Here is a 25673-nt window from a genome sequence, read left to right as displayed (position 1 = left end):
CTAAAGAAGTCTTGATTATATGTCAACCTGAGTGACAAAAATGTCCAAAACCGTCTGTGTCAGACTGTGTGTCCACAACTGTATCACAAAAAATTTACTGTCTCTTCAGTAAACGAAAATACAACTAAATAATATTAAAATAAAAGCAACACTTATCAATAGAGGACTGGTGCATAGAGCTCAGAAACACATAACAAAAAAACAGCTAATACCAGCTTTTGAACTCTTACTCTTTTTCTAATAGGAATACGCACACAAATACACACACAGACACACACAACCACACAGACACCAAAACATCCACACTCACTGTAGATCACTGCTGCCATGAAGGTGTACATTTGGATGTGTATGGTTATGTGTAACTGTTTGCACTCCTACAAAAAGAGCAATATAGTGTTAAATGTTTTCTTTTGTGTTTTTCTATGTCCCATGCACCAATGACTATAGATAAGCGGTCACCTTTCATTTTTTATGAATACTTCCATCTACAAATTTCCATCATTCTTATAGCAAAAATTTGTTTGTTTGTGATCTATGTTGGAGAGAACTCTATCCACTGCAATGTTAGTAGAGTAGTTCTAAATAGTAAAAATTTTATTCTAATTATATTGGACAAAAATTATTTATTCTACTCCTATCTACATGCTATAGAGAATATTTTTACTTTTCTTCCCATATTGAAGCTTAAACATTTTAAAAATTTTACAGGGAACAATGTGGCAGAAATATTATTACTGCCATAACCTAATTGCAAACCTCACTTTACTTTCTTTTTATTTTTGTAGGTGTACTCTCCTGTACCAACAGTCAGTAACAATGTTGTTTTTGTTGTAGTGGTCTTCAGTCCTGAGACTGGTTTGATGCAGCTCTCCATGCTACTCTACCCTTTGCAAGCTATTTCATCTCCCAGTACCTACTGCAACCTACATCCTTCTGAATCTTCTTGGTGAATTCATCTCTTGGTCTCCCTCTACGATTTTTACCCTCCACGCTGCCCTCCAATACTAAATTGGTGATCACTTGATGGCTCAGAACATGTCCTACCAATCAATCCCTTCTTCTGGTCAAGTTGTGCCACAAATTTCTCTTCTCCCCAATCCTATTCAATACTTCCTCATTAGTTATGTGATCTACCCATCTAATCTTCAGCATTCTTCTGTAGCACCACGTTTTGAAAGCTTCTATTCTCTTCTTGTGCAAACTATTTATTGTCCATGTTTCACTTCCATACATGGCTACACTCCATACAAATACTTTCAGAAATGACTTCCTCACACTTAAATCAGTACTCAATGTTAACAAATTTCTCTTCTTCAGAAAAGCTTTCCTTGCCATTGAAAGTCTACATTTTATATACTCTCTGCTTCGACCATCATCAGTTATTTTGCTCCCCAAATAGCAAAATTCCTTTACTACTTTAAGTGTCTCATTTCCTAATCTAAATCCCTCAAATCGACTACATTCCATTATCTTCGTTTTGCTTTTGTTGATGTTCATCTTATATTCTCCTTTCAAGACACTGTCCATTCCATTCAACTGCTCTTCCAAGTCCTTTGCTGTCTCTGACAGAATTACAATGTCATTGGTGAACCTCAACATTTTTATTTCTTCTCCATGGACTTTAATACCTACTCCAAAATTTTCTTTTGTTTCCTTTACTGCTTGCTCAATATACAGATTGAATAACATCGGGGTAGGCTACAAACCTGTCTCTCTCCCTTCCCAACCACTGCCTCCCTTTCATGCCCCTCAACTCTTATAACTGCCATCTGGTTTCTGTACAAATTGTAAATAGCCTTTCGCTCCCTGTATTTTACCCCTGCCACCTTTAGAATTTGAAAGAGAGTATTCCAGTGAACATTTTCAAAAGTTTTCTCTAAGTCTACAAATGCTAGAAACAAAGGTTTGCCTTTCCTTAATCTTTCTTCTAAGATAAGTCGTAAGGTCAGTATGGCCTCATGTGTTCCAGTATTTCTACAGAGTCCAAACTGATCTTCCCCAAGGTCGGCTTCTACTAGTTTTTCCATTCGTTTGTCTAAAATTTGTGTTAGTATTTTGCAGCTATGGCTTATTAAACTGATTGTTTGGTAATTTTCATGTCTGTCAACACCTGCTTTCTTTGGGATTGGAATTATTATATTCTTCTTGAAGTCTGAGGGTATTTCGCCTGTCTCATACATCTTGCTCACCAGATGGTAGAGTTTCATCAGGACTGGCTCTCCCAAGGCCATCAGTAGTTCCAATGGAATGTTGTCTACTCTGGGGGCCTTGTTTTGATTCACGTCTTTCAGTGCTCTGTCAAATTCTTCACGCGGTATCGTATCTCCAATTTCATCTTCATCTATATCCTCTTCCATTTCCATAATATTGTCCTCAAGTACATCGCCTTTGTATAGATCCTCTATATACTCCTTCCACCTTTCTGCTTTCCCTTCTTTGCTTGGAACTGGGTTTCCATCTGAGCTCTTGATGTTCATACAAGTGGTTCTATTTTCTCCAAAGGTGTCTTTAATTTTCCTGTTGGTAGTATCTATCTTACCCATAGTGAGATAAGCCTTTACATCCTTACATTTGTCCTCTAGCCATCCCTGCATAGCCATTTTGCATTTCCTGTCGATCTCATTTTTGAGACGTTTGTATTCCTTTTTGCCTGCTTCATTTACTGCATTTTTATATTTTCTCCTTTCATCAGTTAAGTTCAATATTTCTTCTGTTACCCAAGGATTTCTACTAGCCCTTGTCTTTTTACCTCCTTAATCCTCTGCTGCCTTCATTACTTCATCCCTCAGAGCTACCCATTCTTCTTCTACTGTATTTCTTTCCCCCATTCCTGTCAATTTTCCCCTTATGCTCTCCATGAAACTCTGTACAACCTCTGGTTGTTTCAGTTTATCCAGGTCCCATCTCCTTAAATTTCCACCTTTTTGAAGTTTCTTCAGTTTTAATCTACAGGTCATAACCAATAGATTGTGGCCAGAGTCAACATCTGCCCCTGGAAATGTCTTACAATTTAAAACCTGGTTCCTAAATCTCTGTCTTACCATTATATAATCTATTTTATACCATTTTTTAGTATCTCCAGGGTTCTTCCATGTATACAACCTTCTTTCAAGATTCTTAAACCAAGTGTTAGCTATGATTAAGTTGTGCTCTGTGCAAAATTCTACCAGGCAGCTTCCTCTTTCATTTCTTAGCCCCAATCCATATTCACCTACTATGTTTCCTTCTCTCCCTTTTCCTACACTCAAATTCGAGTCACCCATGACCATTAAATTTTCGTCTCCCTTCACTATCTGATTAATTTCTTTTATTTCATCATACATTTCTTCAATTTCTTCGTCATCTGCAAAGCTAGTTGGCATAGAAACTTGTACTACTGTAGTAGGTGTGGGCTTCGTATCTATCTTGGCCACAATAATGTGTTCACTATGCTGTTTGTAGTAGCTTACCCACATTCCTATTTTGTTATTCATTATTAAACCTACTCTCGCATTACCCCTATTTCATTTTGTATTTATAACCCTGTATTCGCCTGACCAAAAGTCTTGTTCATCCTGCCACCGAAATTCACTAATCCCCACTATATCTAACTTTAACCTATCCATTTCCCTTTTTAAATTTTCTAACCTACCTGCCCGATTAAGGGATCTGACATTCCACACTCCGATCCATAGAACGCGAGTTTTCTTTCTCCTGATAATGACATTCTCTTGAGAAGACCCCGCCTAGAGATCCAAATGGGGGACTATTTTACCTCCAGAATATTTTACCCAAGAGGATGCCATCATCATTTAATCATACAGTAAAGCTGCATGCCCTCGGGAAAAATGATGGCCATAGTTTCCCCTTGATTTTGGCCGTTTGCAGTACCAGCACAACAAGGCCATTTTGGTTATTGTTACAAGGCCAGATCAGTCAATCATCGAGACTGTGGCCCTGCAACTACTGAAAAGGCTGCAGCCCCTCTTCAGGAACCACACATTTGTCTGGCCTCTCAACAGATACCCCTCCATGGTGGCTGTACCTACGGTACGGCTATCTGTATCGCTGAGGCTTGCAAACCTCCCCACCAATGGCAGGGTCCATGGTTCATGGGAGGGGGGGTGGGGGGGGGGGGTAAGTAACAATATAACATCGCAATTCACAATAAACTGTACAGGGCTTCAGATTTTCAAATTTCCTAATATATCATAATATGAAATCGAGCTCCATGCAAACTATTCGATGTTCCTTGTGCTACTGTTTTACTACCTAATGTGACATGACCACTGTTTTCCCACTTTCCTGCACAGTCCACTTGGCATCATCACTTGTGTTTTTTTGTGTCCCATGCACCAACCGTCTATAGATAAATGGTCACCTTTCATTTTTTTAATGTATATTTCCATTTACAAATTTCCATCAGTCTTATATAGCAAAAATTTGTTTGTTTGTGATCTATGTTGTTGAGAACTCTATCCACTGCAATGTCAGTAGAGTAGTTCTAAATAGTAAAAATTTGATTCTAATTATATCTGCAGTGCAGTCAGATGAGAGAGATACCCATGTATGTGAGGGTTCCACAAGTATGTAGAGTTCTTAACTGTCCCTGCTTTAAACAAAAGTGAAAAAATGGTTCAAATAACTCTGAGCTCTATGGGACTTAACGTCTGAGGTCATCAGTCCCCTAGAACTTAGGACTACTTAAACCTAAGTAACCTAAGGATATCACACACATCCATGCCCGAGGCAGGATTCAAACCTGCGACCATAGTGGTCGCGCTGTTCCAGACTGTAGCGCCTATAACCACCCGGCCACACTGGCCGGTCAAAACTGAAATAATGACTGACCTACACAGAATAAATTGAAGGGTATATATGTCATTAGTTTACCTGTGCAGTTTTACTTGAGCTGTAACCTAATAATGTTGTGAATGGAGACTTTATGATTATTAGGAAACATTTAACATTGTTGTTTGAAATTGAGAGAACTAAATATATCAAAAACAACAAACTGTATTAAAAAAATGTGTGAGATGAAAAATTGATATGAGTAATGGGGCCATCTGTCTATTCTACATACTGTTACTGGCCACTCCTAACCACCTCTCCCACATTGGTAGGGTCTACTTCGTGTTCTCAAAGGAAAATTTTATTGCATATTTGGCTTCTACACCAGAAAACTATTGTTTCCCAACAATGGTACATGGTGCCGTAATCAAAAATTATCAAGTGTGCCTATTTCTGCAGTCAAGGTATGATGCATTTTATTCTACATTTCATTTACTATGTAAATGCAAACTTTATATTCTAATGGCTGGTACGTCTGCCCCCGCGTAGCTGACTGGTCAGTGTGACGGGTTAGATTCCCGGCTGGGTCACAGATTTTCCCCACTCAGGTACTGGGTGTTGTGTTGTCCTTATCATCATCATTTCATCCCCGTCAACATGCAAGTCACTGAAGTGGCGTCAACTCAAAAGACTTGCACCAGGCGACTGACTGATCTACCCGACTGGAGACCCTAGCCACATAGCATATCCATTTTCAATGGCTGGTTCTGATGATCAAACATTACTTGAGTGATGTAAACGTAGCTGTACAGTACAAATAATATAGATAGAGATTGACATTTCTGTCAAATAAGCTACATGTATATTAATGCAGTTTTCCCTATTGGGTTCATTGTGGTAAGTCCCTAACTACCAGAATGCTTGATTTCAGTGGCCAAGTTTGAACCCTACCATCAAGGTGGCTGATTTCATTGTGTATTTCCATCAAACTTTTGTAACTCTCACACTGACCACTACGCCAACAGGCAGAATAGAAACTGCAACCATTGTAATAAGGTAAAATGTCCACGAAGTGATACTGAAAAGTGCACCTCCTATGGATTCTCACCAAAGTCAAGCAACCCAATGGTGACAGGCAAGGGGGCTCACCAATATCAAGCATCTCAATGGTGAGATGCAAGGGAACTCACCAAAATTGAACACACCAATGATGACAGGCAACTGGACTTACCAGTATCAAGCATCCTGATGGGAACAGAAAGACAATTCCACAATTCCACCCACATTGTTGCTCCAGATCACACTAAATGTACCTTCCAACAAGCCATGAAATGACTAATCATTTTGAACTGACTGTACAATCAAATTTGTAACACTAAACCAAACATCAAACATAAATATCAACCATCAGAACACAAAGGTATACATTTACATCGTAAATGAAATGTAGAATCAGAATCATCAATATTTAATAGCAAAAACAGGCACACTTGATATTATATGATTACAGCACCATCTACCATGAATGGAAAACAATGGTCCTAGTAAAAAGTCAGCTTTTTGTGACAAAGAATCCAAATATCTTGGCTTATGGAAAAGGTGTATAAAAAGTGAGCCCAGAGGCTCAGACAGGGAGTCATGTTGTCATTCTATCCACATCTAGAACAAAAGAGAATGATGATTGGTTAACTTGCAGGCAAACCACAACAACCTTCTGATGGATATCAGTGGCCAACCATCCACTAAAACAACTACCAACCTTTATTGCATGGATGAGTCATAGCTGTGGCAGGGTGGACCGCACCTTGGAGCTGGACCAGAACTAAGAGTGAGACAGGTGTTAGCCTTTGCTCTCTGGGTGAAATTGTCTGGTGGACTGCAAGCTGCCATCCACAGGAGAAGGGCCAGGGTGTGAACTTGCTGCCTCCCGACCACTGACTGAGTGCAGATGGTTGGAGCTGCTATGGCTCACTGCAATGACTGTGGCTGGTGTTTTCCTTTGGTGCTCTACATGGTGTCCATGAGAAGTGTTTGAGGGAGCAGCCAGTCAAGTCCAGGGCTACCAGCACAGCCAACACACAGTGCTACTTAGCCATGGCATGAGAAGGAGAGTTATGTCAGCAAGGCTGGGTGGCCGGCCACTGGTGCAGTAGATTCCATCACTGACATTGGTGCTGAGCCATTCATCCACACCATATGGCACCACCAACAGGATCAGTGGAAGGCCTGACATGAACCTTCGATGCAATGAAGTCAATGACCACAGTTGCTGGTAATTCTCTGCACACTTCAGCATGAGTCACTCCACTCTCTTTCTCAGACCATACCTCTCAGTCATTCTGATATATTAGAACTTCTGATTTCAAGAGGTTATAACAGTTTGGCATGAGCAAACAGTCATTTTGCTTTCCAACACAATACATTATGTCAGGATCTGTTCGTACATGTCCAACATCATATTTGGAGAGAGGGTTGGTTTTGGTGTGTGGTGAGTGAGGCAGTGGCACTTGATGTATGTTTTGTGGTATCACCTACGCACAGTGTGATGTGGTGAGTTTTCTTTATATTATTTTTGATGTTTGCTCTCATTGTCATTGTTTGTTGTTGAGCTAGGGCACACAATGTTTAGAATTACTTTTGTGAAGCCACAGGAACACGTGGACTTATCTTCGTTTAGAGGCAATGGTGGAAATGATAATTTAGTGTCATTGAGGTGTCCTGGACCAAAGTTGCCATGTATGACCTGTTTGTTCAGTATGTAAGACTATAGGTCACCTTTGTAATAGCTGTACTGAATGTAGATGGATGATGATTTGCTGAAGGAATTAATTTGTGATTACATTTTTTAAGTGGGGTTAAACGGGAGTTTGTTTTTTGGCAGTTGAATTATGGTGGAAGTAGAGTAAGCAAAATGGTGGTAACAAGAGATTGCTGCTTTACCTCAGTAAGTGCAAGCACTATCAGAGCAGTCTGAGGGCCTGACACAGAGAAATTTTGAAAAATCACAAGTTAGATCCTCATTAGGAGAGTCATGATCAGTCACAATCAGAATCATGGAGAAATAAGTCTGGACTGAGACTGCCTTCTGTTCTGTACAACTTGGCTGTGATTGTAGTGATTAACCCCTTCTTAGGCAAGGCAATGCAAGACGTGACAATTTCCATTAAGGACGTTAGTGATTCTGCATACGCACATGGGTGGTCAGATGATTTAACCCTGCATGTTGCTAATATGAGTCTGATGGGGGATTCCAAAGCATAAGTTGTCTACTGTAAGACATTCAGTATAGCACATATATTCCACAAGTGGGCAGTTGGATTGTGAAAGCAGTACCAAAAGCAGAACTGTGTGATATTTTTTCAGGAAACATTATCTACTATGTCAATGCAGTGCAACGAGTCTGTGGAAGCATTCTTGGACAGAATCCATAAGCTAAATGCATTGACATACACTATGTGGTCAATAATATCTGGACATCTGGCTGAAAATGTCTTACACATTCGTGGCACCCTCCACTAGTAATGCTCGAATTCGATATCATTTTTTGCCCAGCGTTAGCCTTGATGACAGCTTCCACTCTCGCAGACGTACATTCAAACAGGTGCTGAAACGTTTTTTGGAGAATGGCAGACCATTCTTCATGGAATTCTGCACTGATGAGAGGTATTGATGTTGGTCAATGAGGCCTGGCATTAAGTTGGCATTCCAAAACATCCCAAAAGTGTTCTATAGGATTTAGGTCAGGACTCTGTGCAAGGCAATCCATTACAGGGATGTTATTGCTGTGTAACCACTCTGCCCCAGGCCATGCATTATGAACAGGTGTTGAATCATGTTGAAAGATGCAGTTGCCATTCCCAAATTGCTCTGCAACAGTATGATGCAAGAAGGTGTTTAAAACATCAATGTAGGCCTGTGCCGTGATAGTGCCACACAAAACAACAAGGGGTGCAAGCCCCTGCATGAAAAACATGAGCACACCATAACAGCTCAATCTTACAGACGCAGTTCAAAATTATCCAATACCATACACAACTAATAAGGTACAGTCATTCATTGGCCTCTGTAGTTATTGTAGATGGTTTGTGAAGGACTCTGTGAAAATAGCTGGACATGGACCTCGAACAAGCTACTGAAGAAGGGGACACATTTCTACTGATTGCAGGAATGTCAGAAGGCATTTGAAAAATAAAATACTAGTTTCATATCCAGTATTGATTTTTCTGGGTTTCAAGAAAGAAGTTATCCTTTCACATGATGCTTCAGATGAAGCAGTCAGTTGTGTTTTGGGACAGATGGTGTATGGTCAGGTCTGGTAGCTTATGCTTAAACAATGTGGAGCATAACTATTCAATAATGAGAAAGAAATGTTGGCAGTCATATATGCTGTTATGTATTTTCAATGTTATATGTATGCTAGGAAGTTTAAGGTCATGACAGACCGTGCCTCATTGAAGTGGTTGCTTTGTTTAAAAAGATTCATCTATGAGATTAACTCAGTGGGCGCTTAAGCTTAGTGAATTTGAATATGAGATAAACCATAAGGGAGGGAGATCAAACTCAAATCCAGATTTGTTGAGCCACGGGGTAGTGATATTAAGTACACTAGCGACGAGCATTGAAGAACTTCAGTGGGTACAGTCAAGGGACAAGGAGTGCAAGGCATTTAAGTCACAGGCACATTTCATTATGCCCATCGTTTGGTGTGTAGAAAGACAAGGTGCAGACTACATGTTGTGGCTCCAGAGGGTTTTTGGAAGGAAGTTTTGCAGCAAACTCATAACTAGACGTTGTCCCATTATGGAGGGCGACATGTGACAAACAGACATGTAGCAAAGCAGTTTTGGTAAAGGGACAGGAAGTGTGACATAGAGCAGTATGTTAAGCACTGTGTGTCATGCACACAGAGGGCTGACACTATGTATCAGAAAGTGCCATTGAAAGGTTTCCAGAGGAGTCCAGTCCATTTTCTGTGTCATGATTGGATATCGGGGCATTTAATAAAACACCTGCAGTAACTGGGTATGTTCTCTTGGTCACTGATCATTTTTCTCTATTTTTGGTAATGGTACTGATGCCCGACTAATGGGAAAGTACTGTAGCACAGGCATTAGTAAACAATTGGACATTAACGTGCCTAATATGATAATTACAGGCCAGGGTATAAACTTTGTCTCAGATTTAATGAAATGCCTTGTGTTGTGTACAGGGAAGTTATCAATGAGTCCATATCATTCACAGAACAATGGCAATAAAGAATGTGTGTGCAAGAAAACTGCAAAAATGTTGAGCCATTACATAGGTTCCAGGCATGATGATTGGGACACCTAATTATCTTATGTACAGTGTGTTTATAATTCAAAGATTCATACTGCAACAGGTTTATTGCCATTTGAAGTGGTGTACAGCAGGAAAATATCATCTCCCTATGATTTCTGGTTCCTAAATTAGGACCAGATGTTGAGTCAATGCGGAAGTTTGCCAGAAGAAATAGGGAAGTTTGAAGGAATGCACGAAAGGAAAAGGATCATTCCATGTCAAGGGACCAATATTAAAAAATTTCCCCACTCAGACATCTCCAAACCTAATGAAATTTGGTGGGAGAGAATGACAACTGTTTAAGATGCAGGCCAGCCACAATGACCTTCTGGTGATGGATATTGGTGGCCAACCATCCCACTGAAACTGCTACCAACCTCTGCTCCATTGTCACCCTTTAGCTGTGGTGGGGCAGGACATAGCTTGGAGATGCACCAGCACAAGGAACAAAAGGGCTGTTAGCTTCCACTCTCTGGGTGACATCATCCAATGGACTGCAAGTTGCCAACCTCAGGGGTGTGGCTAGAGCATGAACTTTTAGCCTTCTGGGTGGACAGCTGACTGCAGTCACTGACCAAGCTGCCCTGGGAAGATGGCCGGAGCTGCTAAGACTCACTACAACAATGGCAGTTGGCTGTTTCCATCTGGCACACAACATGGGTTCCATGAGCTGCACTTGAGGGAGCATCCAGCCATGTTCTGAGCGACAAGCACAGCCAACACACACGGTGGCCACTTAGCTGTGGTGTGAGTTGGAGCACTATGTCTGCAGGACTGAGCCGCCAGAAACAAACACAGCAGATTCTGGCATTGGCATTGGTGCTGAGCCCAAGCATGCACGCCACAACATCCCTGGGATCAACACAAAGACTTGCCAGTGTTTCTCTGCTTGCTTTCGCATGAGTCATCCCTATCTCTGGGCTGTTCTGACATATTACAACCCCTGAGGTCAAGCGGTCATAACTGTGTGAACTGACTCTTTCTGGCCAGTCTAAGAATGCTGCACACAGTGCCACTCAATGCCTGTATGTTAGTGACAGCTTAGAACAAATAGCCATATTTCTGTCTAGTTCACGCAGCCACCCTTTAAAGTTTGGATTGTCTATGTTTTATTTTTGGGCATTTGCCTGTATGTCCCTTGATGACATTTTCAGCTTCTGTTTATATTTCTGGCTATTCTTTAGCATAGGCATTAGCTTGTACTCATTGTCATATTCTACACAGATGAAACATATTTAAATTTTGCTCCAAAAACGTCACATTATCATGTCATATTCAACCACAGGGATTACTTGGCAGCTGGATCCCGCCAGCTGTCAGACTCATCCACCTATAAACCCTGCCAAAGTGACACATTCCAGAAATCCAACAGGATCTCCAGTCTCTCCTCAAATCCTTAGGCCTATTAGCCTTGTCCTACCCTCCAACATAAAAGACACCAACCATCTCCTTCACCAACTCTTCACAATTTCTGTTTCTTTACCAAAGAGTGCTCATTAATATTGATGTCACTTCCCTCTTCACTAACATCCCTAACACTCATGGCCTTACTGCTACTGAACTCTACCCTTTTCAACGCCCGATTGACTCCATACCAACAACCTCCATCCATATCCTCATATACTATTATTTCTTCTTGAAGGTAGTACCTAAAAACAAATCTAAGATAAAGCAATGAGCACTTGCATGACACTATCCCATGCCAACCTATTTCTGGCCCATCTAGAGGAAGCCTTCCTAACACCCCAGGGGGTGGGGGGTGGGGGTCAGCAGCGAGGTCAAACATAATGAGATATCTCGAATAGAATGATGTCCTCCATACCAATGGGCATGGATTCTGAAAACACTGATCATTTGAAACCCAACTCACAGTTTTCTCACATGACATGTTGAAAGCTTTGGATCAAGGCAGGTGGGTAAATGCATTATTTCTTGATTTCTGGAAAGTATCTGAGTCAGTGCCATGCCTACACTTATTATCAAAAGTACATCTGTAAGGTGTATCAAGTTAAATTTGTGACTGGATTGAGGAGCTTTATGTAGGTAGCACACAGCATGTTATCTTGGATGGAGAAGCATCATCAGATGAAGAAGTAACTGTGAATATGCCCCCAGGAAGTGTCTTGGGACCCTTGATGTTCATGTTGTATGTTAATGACCCTGTAGACAATATTAAAAGTAACCTCAGAATTATTGTAAATGATACAGTTATCTATAATGAAGCACTGTCCAAAAGAAGCTGCATAAATATTCAATCAGATCTTGATAAGATTTCAAAGTGGTCTTAAGACAGACAATTTACTTTTAAATGTTTAAAAATGTAAAACTGTGTGCACTTCACACAACAAAACAAAACCATAGTATCCTGTGACTATAATATCAGTGAGTCACTGTTGGTATCAGCCAACTCATATGAATATCTGGGTGTACACTTTGTATGGATAGGAAATGATATGATCTCATAGGCTCAGTTGTTGCTAAGGCATGTGGTAGAGTTTTGTTTATTGGTAGAATACTAGAGAATTGCCATCAGCCTACAAAGAAGATTGCTTACAGTCAAATAACTTGTGTGAGCAGTTCTGGAATATTGTTCAAGTATGTGGGAGCCACATCAAATAGGGCATATTTGAATGTATACAGAGAAAGGCAGCACAAATGGTCACAGGTTTGTTTGATCCACAGGAGAGTGTCACAGAGATACTAAAAATACTGAACTGGTAGACTCCTGAAGATAGACATAAACTATCCTGAGAAACTCTGGTAACAAAGCTTCAAGAATCAGCTTTAAATGATGACTCTAGGAATATATTAAAATCCCCTACATATCACCCACATAATAACAATGCGGATAAGATGACCACCAAATTAAAGCACAAACAGAGGCATTCAAACAATCATTCTTACCATGCTCCATATGAGAACTGAAAGGGGAAGAAACCCTAATAAATGGTGCAATGGGACATATCCTCTGCCATACTTTCATGGTGGTTTGCAGAGTATAGATATAGATGTAGAAGTAGATGGATTATTGTTATCTGTATCTTGTGCAACAGCAATTGCTTAGTATAAACAAAAAGTTTTGATTTGTCTGAGGGCAAGGCAGGAGATTAGTAGTAACTGATTTGGTTATGGTTATTACAAACTATGACATTGAAGATTAATGCACTATATTTTAACAATGCACTGATTTATTTACAGATATTTTTTTCCCAACAGGCATTTTCTCAGATAGGTATAAATATTCTGCAGTGAAGGCTTCACTCAAGAAAAGGATAATTATATTTTGTTAACTGTAGAGGTCGTCTTTACTTTCCAAAATGTGAAGAAAGTAGTCTACAAAACAGCAATTAGCTATTTCCCTGGGCAGAATGTATTAATAAAATTGCTGTTTCTTACTCAAAGTTTTGTTTTTATGACATTGAACAACAGTGGTTTGATTATGAAGCAGAATACAACACATTTCCAGGTTTAAAAGTAGTTATTAATCTCATGTGAAAGATAAATAAAAATGAATATCTGTAGCATTCTTTGTGATTAAGGCACATTATTCAGTCAGCTGTGACATATTACTTCCCAATCAGAGTTGGTTGTGCCCCTAAAATTGGTAAATCTTTCATTGTGAAGGACTACCACAACAGTCAATGCATGCTACACATTGTGTTAAGTTAACTGTTACAGTAACTCAGAACTAGCAAGTGCATGGTGTGGCCAAATTCTGTCTAAATTTTGAGACATATGCCAGTGTATTGTTTAGCTATGGTGGTTTATGACATCTGTTTGGTGGCTACACCTCTGGCAGACTGCCACCACCCTTTCATCGTTTGCTCTAAAGCCAACAGTTGATATTTCATTACACAATATTTGACTTCATTGTCAGTTTGATGTCAGTACTTTTGTCTGACCTACATCAGACTTCGCAGTTTTCACTTGAACTAATTCAACTGTGGGTTCATGGTGAAACACCATGTTTTGTATTAGCTTAAAGAAAACACATTTTTGTCTTGTTTCATAAAATTGTAATATTTTTGTATGACCAAGATTTAAATTTATGAGCTCATTTTCCAGTACATTGCTGATTCCAAAGACATGAGTGAAGCAAAGATGAACTTATGTCAATTTACCAATCTATCATTTTTTTATTTACACTGTAGAAGTTATCTCTGTTAACTATTTTGAAACAGCTAATTTTGTACTGAACAACCTTATGACATTCATTTACTCTAATTACACATACACTGGAACAGAACTATGTGCACAGAAATGGGTATTTGAGTGGTTACTTATTTATAAATACAGACACCAAGTTCTTCTGAAAAACCAACAGATAGTGACTCAAAATACAGATCACGAATCTGGTATTAGCTTGATGTCAGCACTTTTAGTTGACCAGAACTGCAATTTATAGTTGATTCAAAGTTACTAGATGATATTTCTAGTATGTCTTATTCTTCTATAATTTATATTTTTCATACTTTGTTGTGAGGCTGTATTGTGTTACAGACTGCTGTAAAGAGAGTAAACATTGTGAATGAATATATCTGCCTCTCTCAGTACCAGTCCAACTTACACAAAATGGATAAAGCTGAGCAATTTTAAGTATGTTACAAGTATTCTGCACCCAGTTCATGGACAGAAGTGATACACCAGTACCTGAGGGATGACCACCAATTATAATTTATAGCAGGCAAAGATTGTTTTGCCTTGCACACATCACCTTACCAGGATCAACAATTTAGTTAGAACTTACAATCTTAAGATCCCTTTATTCCTCATGACACACCTAATTATAACATCATATTGTATTACAAACATTTGACACATGCATTAGTTTACAAAAAGATATAACAAAGTTTGGATTCATCTGCACACTATCCACAAATCCCACAACAAAACTGAGAACTAACACTCAATCACACATTCCTGAGAATATGTGAAATCATTAAAAGAAACACTTTTTCTCATTGCTGTTCCTTATCCTCTGTTCCCTTTTTTCACCTTGTAATGAAAGAAGAAGCAGGACAGTTTGACAAAATGAACTGTTTTATACCACTTTTGGATTAAAGTTTTAGATAGTATTGGTGGTTTTACAGCAACACAATTGTGGAATGAATTATCCACTCTGCAGCCAAGTGTCTCCCCATATGAAATTGCCTGGCAAATTAAAACTAGGTGCTGGCCGAAGAGTCAAAGTCAGGACTTTAGCATTTCCTGAGCAAGTGCTCTACTGACTGAGCTACCCAAGCAACAACTCACTAACTACCCTCATAGCTTCACTTCCACCAATACCTCACTTCCTACATTCCAACCATCATAGAAGTTCTCCTGCAAAACTTGTAGGACCAGCACTCGTGCAAGAAAGGATGTTGTGGAGGTATGGCTTAGTCACAAGTTGGGAGTGTTAAAAGAATGGATTTTTCAATCTGCAGCTGAGTGTGCACAGATATGAAACTTCCTGGCCAATTAAAACTGGGTGCTGGACTGAGACCCAAACTCATGATCTTTGTCTTTGACAGGAAAGTGCTGTACTGACTGAGCTACCCAAGCATAACTCACAACCCACCCTCATAGTTCCCTTCCACCAGCATCTCATCCCCTATATTCCAAACTTCACAGTTTTCCTGCAAAACTTGCAGGACTAGCACTCCTCCAAGAAAAGATATTGTGAAAACATGAATTGGCCACAGCCTGGTGAATGTTTACAGAATGAATTTTTCACTTTTCAGCAGAGTGTGCACTAATATGAAACTAACTCATAGATTAAAACTATGTGCCAAACTGAGACTCAAATGCATGCCCTGTGCCATTCACAGATAAGTGCTCTACAACTTCTGGTCTGCCACACAGTTTTGATATGCCAGAAAGTTTTGACAATAATTGTGTTTACTGTTTGTAATTAATTATAACATTCCTGTCAGTCCAGAAAATAAATGTAATATCCCACACATTTAGTCATCTTATTAATTTCACTTTAAAACAGAAAAGAGTAAATAGGAACATAATTTCAAAATTAAATGCTTGTAAAAGCACTGTAATTTTTCAGTATTTAACTTACTCAAGTAACAGTAAACACCACTGAAACTTGAAAAATTATGAAATTTTATCTGACTTGTTCCAGACTACAATTTAATATTCATTATTTACACAGTTATTTTTTTATTATGGAAATGTAATTAGCTTTAAAAAATATTTTTATTTAATGAAAAAACATGCAACAACAAAAACAAAAACAACAATAAAAATAAAAATAGGCATCATTTTCTGGATCCCTCTATTTATAAATCATAATTATTTAACATATCTGTTGTCACTAATTTAGTTCCTTGATTTTTCCACTCATGAAAACATAATTTCGTCTAAATTTATAGCAATATGAAACTAATGCAAGAACATAATTAACATGACTCTAAAGGAATCCAGAATGATCTGACAGGCTATAAATATTGCAAATATGTGCCAAGTGGAAAGCAGATGTTTGTTAGCTTTTAAACACAAAACAAATATTTGCCACTTGTCTTTGTGTCAGAAGTTTGCCTCGTACTGGCTGTACTACAGTGTGGCCATTCAGTGTTGTTTAGTGTATAATTGTGAATCCTTTTATAATGAGACCCACTGTTACTCTGAAAAATATGATTTTGTTTCAAATGACCTTTATTTTGAGCAAATCTGCACCTGAAAATCAACCAATGCATGATGGAAAGTAAATGAAAACTAAAGTCCATCATAACATCTACATTTGTAGAATTTCAGTGCCTGTTATCCCTAGAAAACAAGGCCTTTTTCTGCAGAGATTGTTTGTAAGAGATGAGTATACAATCTATTCAAAATTAAATTTTGACCACTCCTGCTACCAATGTCACCAACGTTCCCAATCCACAGTTGGACTACATCCGACATAACAATTTTTTGCTGTTGCATTAATGCTGGACAATGTCAAACATGTTTCCAGTAGTGCGCTTTACATCTGCCCCTTTGTTGGAATTCACTAGGTGCATGGCAGCACTTAATACAAAGATCTGATCACTGAAAGCATATTATATTCACTAGTTTCTAGTATCACAATGGTCGATAGAAAATGTGTAAGTGATTATGAAATTGTCAGGTGGCTTCTTGAAGGCAATGAGCATGAAGGACAATTTAGTGATGCAGTGATTGGTAAGAAATGTCCACTACATGGAGTAATGAAAGTTCTAGTGGTTCAGAAAGAACTAATGGAATAGAAAGACATGAAGAGCTGCAACCTGTGGCAAATACCTGGGAAATTTATCATGATGGTGATGGTGATATAAAGTTTCCTTTTTCTGTCTTGATCATATAAGGGGTGGAAAAAATTATTTTTATGCCTGACTGAAATAGCTGTAGTGAATATTTATTTTCTTTGCTCAGTAAAAAAAAAAAAAAAAAAAAAAAAAAAAAAAAAAAAAAAAAAAAAAGTGAATAACCACTGCCGACCCACCTTTCCAACAGAATAAAATCCAATCAGACATTTAGTCAGCCAGTATAGGAATACAAATTCAAAGAAAGGAAGAATGTCATCATTGTCTGACACAAGTGGCGACCAAAAGGGGAGACACTTTTTATAACACAAAATGAAAAAAAATCAACACAGGGTAACATGACTTGCATCAGTAGAAAGAGGAGAAACAATTTTCTACTCCGAAACACGCAAGAGGAAGGATGGACTTTACCAGGATAATGTTTTATGAAGTACCATAGGGAAAAAATTATAAACAGCTTTAAGAAACACTAATGTAGTTTCAAATATTAGTTTAAAAGAAAATAAATTTGTCAAGTGTAATAACACTGATTTTTATTTTTTTAAAGCAGTGGTATAATAACACATAATCTCTTACATATTAAAATTAGTTTAAAAGAAAATAAATTTGTCAAGTGTAATAACACTGATTTTTATTTTTTTTAAGCAGTGGTATAATAACACATAATCTCTTACATACTTAACTATACAAAATAAATAAGAATAGGGGAGAATACAGTCACTTTAGAAATTGAATTGGAAAGGGTTAAGATTCTATTAAATATTTACATTCAATGGTGCATTATATTGTGGACTTATTTTAAAAGTTGATGAAGGTAATGCTTAATTGGGATGGTACTGGTTTCAACCTTCCTACAAATACCATGGCCACATAAAAGGCATCCTAATACTGCTATTCACTATCAGATGATTCTTTTATTCGTGGATTCCCTTGCAAGTGTACACAAGATGTTTAACTCCACTCCAATCATGTGATTATTTAAAATTCCTGAATCTTTGGATTTTATGTCATTCTTTACCTTGCTTAATTTTGCTACTGATACTACCCTTGTTTACTTCACTATTTATTTTTATCAGATCATTCAAACAAAAAATTTATAGCAACAATGTCATCTGCTTTTTATTTACTGCAACCTGTCTTCTTTCACATTTTACAGTTCATTGAACATGGTATGACTATATGGTTCATTGCAATTACACATATCTGCTGTTGCAGCATCAGTTTCAAGCAAACACACCTATGGTCTGCTTTTTGTTGTGTGCTCAGATAGTCCCAATCTGATTCATATATTTAATTTTAATTATGTAATTTCATACCATTCATAGTGATTTGGAACAAAATTACTATCTTATTGCTAAACTTGGAATTATCGCTGTACATTCTATTCTGTTTACTCAGCCTTGGTGTTAGCCTTTCTGGCTCCACAGTATCAGAGAATAAATTAATTAATGTGATGAGACCAGAATTAAGAAATGATAAAATAACTTATCATGATCAATGTTCTGAGTGGAAAATAATCAAAAACAATGTCCCCACATTCAAATGCCACTTTCACAACTAACACTTTCTTACATGAGTGAGCCACTCACTCAACTGTTCACTATATTAACTCTTAATTAATTATTGTTCAAGAGAAAATCATTTACAATTCAAATGAACTGCTACTGATGTAGCCCCATGTGCAATCTTTAACCCTGTGCTACTATGCAACTTGTTGATTCATTTCAATGTGATGGCAGTGTGTCAATCCTTAACAACACACTGGCTTGCGAGCCCACCCAGGCATATCAATAAACATGTTATAATTATGAAAATTACAAGGGCAGGTGAGAATGCATTCAAGTCAGATTTGAAAATACTAAAATGGAAATCCACTACCTATCAAGCCAAAGAAGGTCAGAATAGTCAGGCTAAGAAATAGCAGTCTTGCAAGGTTCAAATTCAAGGCAGTTATCTACTACCCCATAGGTAGTCTGTCTCCAACCTTAAATACATCTAGGAGGGTGTTCGGTGTCTCATATGTCTCACTAAACACTCATTTAGATTGCTTCAGTGTGCACAGATGCACATTTTGGAAAATATTAAGTAGAGCAAGAATCATAAACAATTTCAACTGAGAAGTGTTTGTAAGGATGGGTAAACATACTGGGATATCAAAGGCAGAGAAGGATGATTTCAGGGCTGAAGTGTATGTCCTATTTTGTATTCCAAGACTAAACATCACTTGACAGTAAGAAGACTGAATAATTCAGTTTCTGAAGAAGGTAAACCTCAAACTGTAATCACACAGCATATTACTTGAAATGAAGTATCTTGAAAGGAAAAATAAGTGGAGAAGTTCTCCTGTTAATACAAAGAAAGATCCTGTGTCAATGGATTCATAATTGAGCTGGGCATAATCGATATCACTTCAGGTGGGGGGTTACCTTCATAGTCTTGGATGTTATTGAATTTAGCATACGCTAAAATTCAGGTGTAAGTAAGAAACACATATCTTTCTGTTTTCTCCCAAAAAATTCCTGCCCCAGGAGACAGGCCTCCAAAGATGACATGTAAACACCATTTTGAAGATGTGAATTTTGGAAAAAGGTTTAAAATGCTATATCTCTGTAACAGTTCTAGATATTTTGTTAGAGTATTTTTTCTTTAAAAGATAATTGCTTTATGATTACAATGGTATCCTCCATTTGGACATATCTGTCAAAGTTATTTTTCTATCATTTTTAATTTTTATTATAATTTAAGGAATTTTTTTCCTGCTCCAGAAATGCCAATCCAGAAAAATTAAGATTTTTTTCTGTTGATTAGTTCCATGTAGTACTATATTCTCTGTAAAGGAGAGCTTCCATTTTTGAGTTGGACATGTTTTATTTTAAAAAATCAATTTTTTATCTTCCAAGGGTAATGTATGTCTTTATTGAAGTTTTTTCTTACTAATTTCCTTGTTACAATGCTCATTTCTATTATCTTTGTTCCAGTTATTTCTTTTCACTTTCTTTGTTGCAGTTATTTCTGTTCTTTTTCATTGTTGCAGATATTTCTTATACTTTGTTGTACTTTCTTGTCATGGTTGATCATTGCTGGTTTCTGTAATGTAGTTGTTAAGTGCTACTTTGTTTATTGAAGAGGCTTTTAAGAAATCTGAGACCATCCAGTGAGCTCTGTGTTTTCGTGAGGAATTTTCCAATTGACACAGTCGAAAGGACTGTTAGAAATGTCTTCTGACTGGGGCCACAGGAGAGTGAAGTGTGCTGACTATTTGCATATCCATAAAAGAGTGATATATAAGCCAAACAAAAAAACAGACTTTGTACAGGTTAGGAATAAGTGTTCTCATTTGAAGACTCTGTTTCAAAGTGAAGATATGACTTTTTGTGTTCTAAATGTTTTGACAGAATAACACCAATGATAGTATCTAAAAAAGATGAAGCCTCCCATAGTGCAGATGATGCAGATTTTGCATCAATAAAGGAAGAATTAAATGCCCTGAATCAGTCAACTACAAAGGTAGGTGTTAGTCCAGTTAAGAAACCATGGTCAATGAAGTCAGGTCATAAGCTCTATGCATCAAGAAAGTACAGAGAAATTACTAAAGCTATGAATACACTACAGCAAAACTGATCACACTCTTCTAATTAGAAATTCCACCTTCAGAAAAAATGAACCAAAGCAGTCTTGCACCTCTTGCTAGTAATTTTTCACAATTATCAATTCAGCTATGGAAGCAAGTTTTAACTATTATTCCAGAGCCATTTTCACAAAAAACAATTTTGAACCATGTTCCATCAGTATCAAATCAAGAAATGTGAGGTCTGTAAAAGAAATCTTTGGAAGATCACATCCATATTGTGGGCATGCTGTAGAAGCAGCTCAAGTTTAGATAGTGCAGTCATTTTATCTGGTATATAAGTGGAACTGTTCTCGACAGGGTGCCAACAAAAAAGACACTATAACTGTAGCAGTTGAAGGCCAAAAAGTTGTGAAAGTGAAGAATTACATGACTTTCAGTATTAAAGAAGCTTTTTCAATTTATAAAAGCAACTGTGCATCTTCACATACCGGAAGATCAAAATTTTATGCACTATGACCTAAGTGTGTAGGTACACACCCACCAAGAGATGTCTGTTTACTTATATACTGCACAAATTTTGAACTTTGTGCGGTAAGTTTGAAGAAATTACTGGATCAAATGACATATGTCACCATGGTTGGTGGTTTGAAGTCATTAGTACACTGTGATGTAAAATGAGAGACTTATTTGTTTCAAGAATGTGGTGACTGCCCTGGAAAGGAAGGACTGTCTTTACAGACACTTGGCCTGGAAGATGTAGCAGATAACTCAGCAGAAATTACAGATGCAACATGAGAGGAAAATAAACTAATTAAGAAAACTGTTGCCTTTGACAGTGTCATTGATGAACTTGGTAAATGGTCAGTGAAAGCAGTAACCCACCAGCATCGCACAAGTGAAAGTGTGAGTACGGACTGAAGAACTATATTTAGTGCATCACTGCACAATTTTACTGATAACTGGTCTGTAACTCTCCCACAAGAAGTACAAGCATATCATTGGAGTAATGACGAGGTGTCAATTTTTACAGGGGTGACATATTTTCAAAACAAGACCACAAGTGTTGCAGTTGTAAGTGATGATGCAGGACATGACTCAGCACATGCTTTGCTAGCAATGTGCAAAATTCTTCAACTAGAAACAGGGGCAGAGAATATCATCATTATTTCTGATGGTGCTTCAAGTCATTTTACAAATCTTTACCAGCTGTTTGAATTGACTAAGTTGCTTGTGCCAACTGACTGAGTATACAGTGCTACTGGTCACGGGAAGGGGCCTAGTGATGATGTAGGAGATCTGCTGAAGGACCATGCTACAAAACATAATCTTTCCAGACCAAATGCATCTGCAATTCAGAATGCTGAGGATTTTATGAGAGCTATGAAATCTTACACACCCACAGCCCTGATTCTTTTTTCCAAAGAGGAAGTCAAAGAGTTACTTGAGCATAAAAAAAGAAGAATGGCCCAAACAAACTACTCCTGTGAAAGAAGGAATTCAGAGGACACATTTTTTGACCCAAAGTGATGGGTGAACTCATATTGCATGTACTTTACAGAGCAAGAAATAAGAAATTTCATTTGTTCAGCCAACACCTCACAAACAGCAGGATAACATTCAGATTCGCAACCTGAGAAGGGGTATATTTTTGGTGTGTGTATATGGCTGTAACTTGTGGATTGCAGAGATTATAGACACAAGTTATGAGTCAAACAAAATTGTAGTGAACTTTTTGCTACCAAATGGACCAGCTATTGAATATAGGTTTCCAGCTGAAGGACACCAACAATCAGTGCTCACTTCTATTCACAATGTTTTGAAGATTGTAAGTGCTCCAATTTCTATTGGTTCAACAGAAAGGCATCACTCTAAACCAAAGGAAGATACTGAAGCAATGGAATACAGTTTTAGTTCATTGACTGGTTAATTTCATTGCAAAACATAGTGCACAGAAGTTGTATAAATTGAAACCTATAAGTCTTTGGACCTTTCACATACATTTTGGAAATATTTAAAATGCTTGAAAAATGCGTCTCTTACTTGTCTTTCAAAACTAAAATTATGTTCAATAAGGCTAGGTTCTGATTTTTATGAGCCTGTTATGTGATAATGTGGTAATAAAATAGGTTTTATGTACGGAAAAATTTCAAATTGTTTATAAAACCTGTTCAACCTAAAAGCTGAAGCTCTTGTTTTCAGGGAATATAGAACTATATGGTACTAATCAACAGAAAAAAAATCAAAATTTTATGGATCGACATTTTAAAAAAATTCCATAAATTATATAAAAGTTCAGAACACTATAGTAAAAGAACTTTGACAGGTAAGTCCAAATGGAGGGTTTCTTTGTAATCATTGAGCAACTATCTTTCAAATAAAAAAACCTAGTAAAATATCTAAAATTGTTCCAGATGTATAGCATTTTAGAAATTTTTCCAAAATTCTCATCTTCAAAATAGTATGCACAGTGTCATCTTTGGAGGACTGTATCTCAGAGCAGAATTTTTTTTGGAGAAAACAAAAAAAAAATACATGTTCTTTACTTAGCCCTTCATTTTAACAGATGCTAAATTCAATAGCATCCAAGACCACGGAGGTAAAAATTTTTTCCTAGCCATCCTGAATTCATATGGACTGGGCCGTTGGTTAAGAGAGGACAATGTTTTGATGTTAGATATGGACACTGCCATAGAAAGTGTCTGATAGGCTGTAGTGAGGAGGAGAGGCAATTATAAGTGCTATTGACAAAATCCAATTACTTGTATTATCAGCTCACAGATGTTGTATCTGGAATGAGAGTTGGTGAGTGACCACATTTAACATGAAGAGAATTTCTTCCATGACTAAATTAAAAAAAAAGAAACTATGGTTGTATAAACAGAAGAATATTCCAAAGTCAACTGCAGGTGGCACTGATTTTCATTAAAAACCATTCATAAACCAAACAGAAACCATTGTATAAAGTGCTCTAAATGTTAAATTAGGCTGTATACTGTAATCATGTGCATTCCTTGAAAGTATGACACTCAATCACAAATTATTCATTCTCAAAACTTTCATTGTGGCCTTTGTAAACTTGATAAATTATTAATTGAATTAAAAAAATATGCCAGAAATGAAATTTCTTACAGCACCCTTGAGGTAAGATCTTGGAGCACTTGACACGAACAGAAGTTCTGGACAATCAAAGAATTTTCCAGAAGAGACACTGTATCCTGTGGGGAAAAGACAAGTATTAAAAATTTAAAAACAAAATTACTGATATAAAAGATTTCATAGTCTGTAATATACTTAATTTTTTTCCAAATGAGATTATGTTACCTCAGGCAAAAAAAAAAAAAAAACAGTATTTAAGTAAGATAAGAGTGAAAGCTTATTTTACATAAAACAAACAATAAAATATTAAACATGCTGAAAAATTGAAAGCTTGGTAATATTAGTGTAGCTTAAGTTACACCACAGATACAGAAAACAATCAATTATTGATGAAATTATTTAATTGGATTGATAAAATATCTACTCACCAAGTGGCAGCAGAACACACACATAAAAGACTGTTGTGATTGGCAAGCTTTCAGAGTGAGTGGCTCCTTCTTCTGGCAGAAGAGCTTGAAGGGGAAGGAGGAAGGGTGAAAGAAAAGGACTGGGAGATCTAGGAAAAGGGGTAGATTTTGGGAAAGTCACCCAGAACTGTGGGTCATGGGAGACTTACCACACAGGATGAGAAGGGAAAACTGATTGTTGGGGACTGAATTGGATGATATTTGAAAACTTGAGCGTTTAAAGGCAGAAGACAGGGTGATATGGAAGACAGAGATTGCTACTAAAACACCATGCATGAGTTAATAAGAGTGAGTAAACTAAGTGCATTGTATATAACAGGGGAGGGGTTGGTGAAAAATAGATGGGAAAGACAATGAAAGATGTAGAAAACTAAAATGGACTGAAGCAAAGATTAGCTACAGTGAAAAAAGGTGAGATGAAAGAAATTAATGTAAATTAAGGCCAGGTAGGTGGCGAGAACCAAGGACATGTTGTAATGCTAGCATGTCCTTGGTTCTCGCCACCCTTCTGACCTTAATTTATGTTAATTTGTTATGTCTCAGCTTTTCTTCACTGTAACTATTCTTCGCTTCCATTCATTTTGGTTTTCTACATATTTCATTGCCTTTCCTGTCTATTTTTCACCGCCTCCTCCCACTTCTGTTACGTACAATGCACATAGCTTATGCATTCTTATTAACACATGCACAATGTTTTAGTAGTGATCTCTGTCTTGCAAATCACCCTGTCTTTCACCTTTAAACTCTCAAGTTTTCAAATCTTGTCCAATGCTGTCCCCAAAAATCAGTCTTTCCTTCGCATCCCAAACGGTAAGTCTCCCATGGCCCACAGTTCTATGTGACTTTCCCAAAATCTACCTCTTTTCCTAGACCACTCCAGTTCTTTTCCTTCACCTTTCTTCCTTCCCCTTTAACCTGAAGAATGAGCCAGTGGCTCCAAAAGCTTGCCAATCACAACAGTCTTTTATGTGTGTGTTTTGATGCTGCTTGGTGAGTTATTTTTTTTCTCTATCCAATTAAATAATACTCACAGATAAAAAGACCAACAAACAGACTGACTGGTTGGGTAAGCTAAACAATAGGTCAAACTCCTTTTTCAGATAACAGTTTTGGATGTCACACTTATCTTACAACTGCTGTTTCCTTCACTCTAATTTTCCACGCAAATCAAAA

The 25673-nt window shown here is 37.5% G+C and overlaps 1 protein-coding gene across 2 annotated transcripts in view; it reads right to left on the bottom strand.

Moving 5' to 3' along the window:
- LOC126268028 (integrin alpha-PS5-like) overlaps positions 1 to 25673 on the bottom strand; it is a 554707-nt gene that overhangs the window by 267294 nt on the left and 261740 nt on the right. For both annotated transcript variants that reach the window (XM_049973448.1, XM_049973449.1), the window contains exon 8: positions 24067 to 24152. In XM_049973448.1, coding sequence (XP_049829405.1) covers positions 24067 to 24152 — 86 coding nt within the window. The remainder of the gene's footprint in view (positions 1 to 24066; positions 24153 to 25673) is intronic.

The sequence above is a fragment of the Schistocerca gregaria genome, chromosome 4, assembly GCF_023897955.1.
Source record: "Schistocerca gregaria isolate iqSchGreg1 chromosome 4, iqSchGreg1.2, whole genome shotgun sequence".
Taxonomy (NCBI): Eukaryota; Metazoa; Arthropoda; class Insecta; order Orthoptera; family Acrididae; genus Schistocerca; species Schistocerca gregaria.
This window is presented reverse-complemented; position numbering and strand designations above follow the sequence as displayed.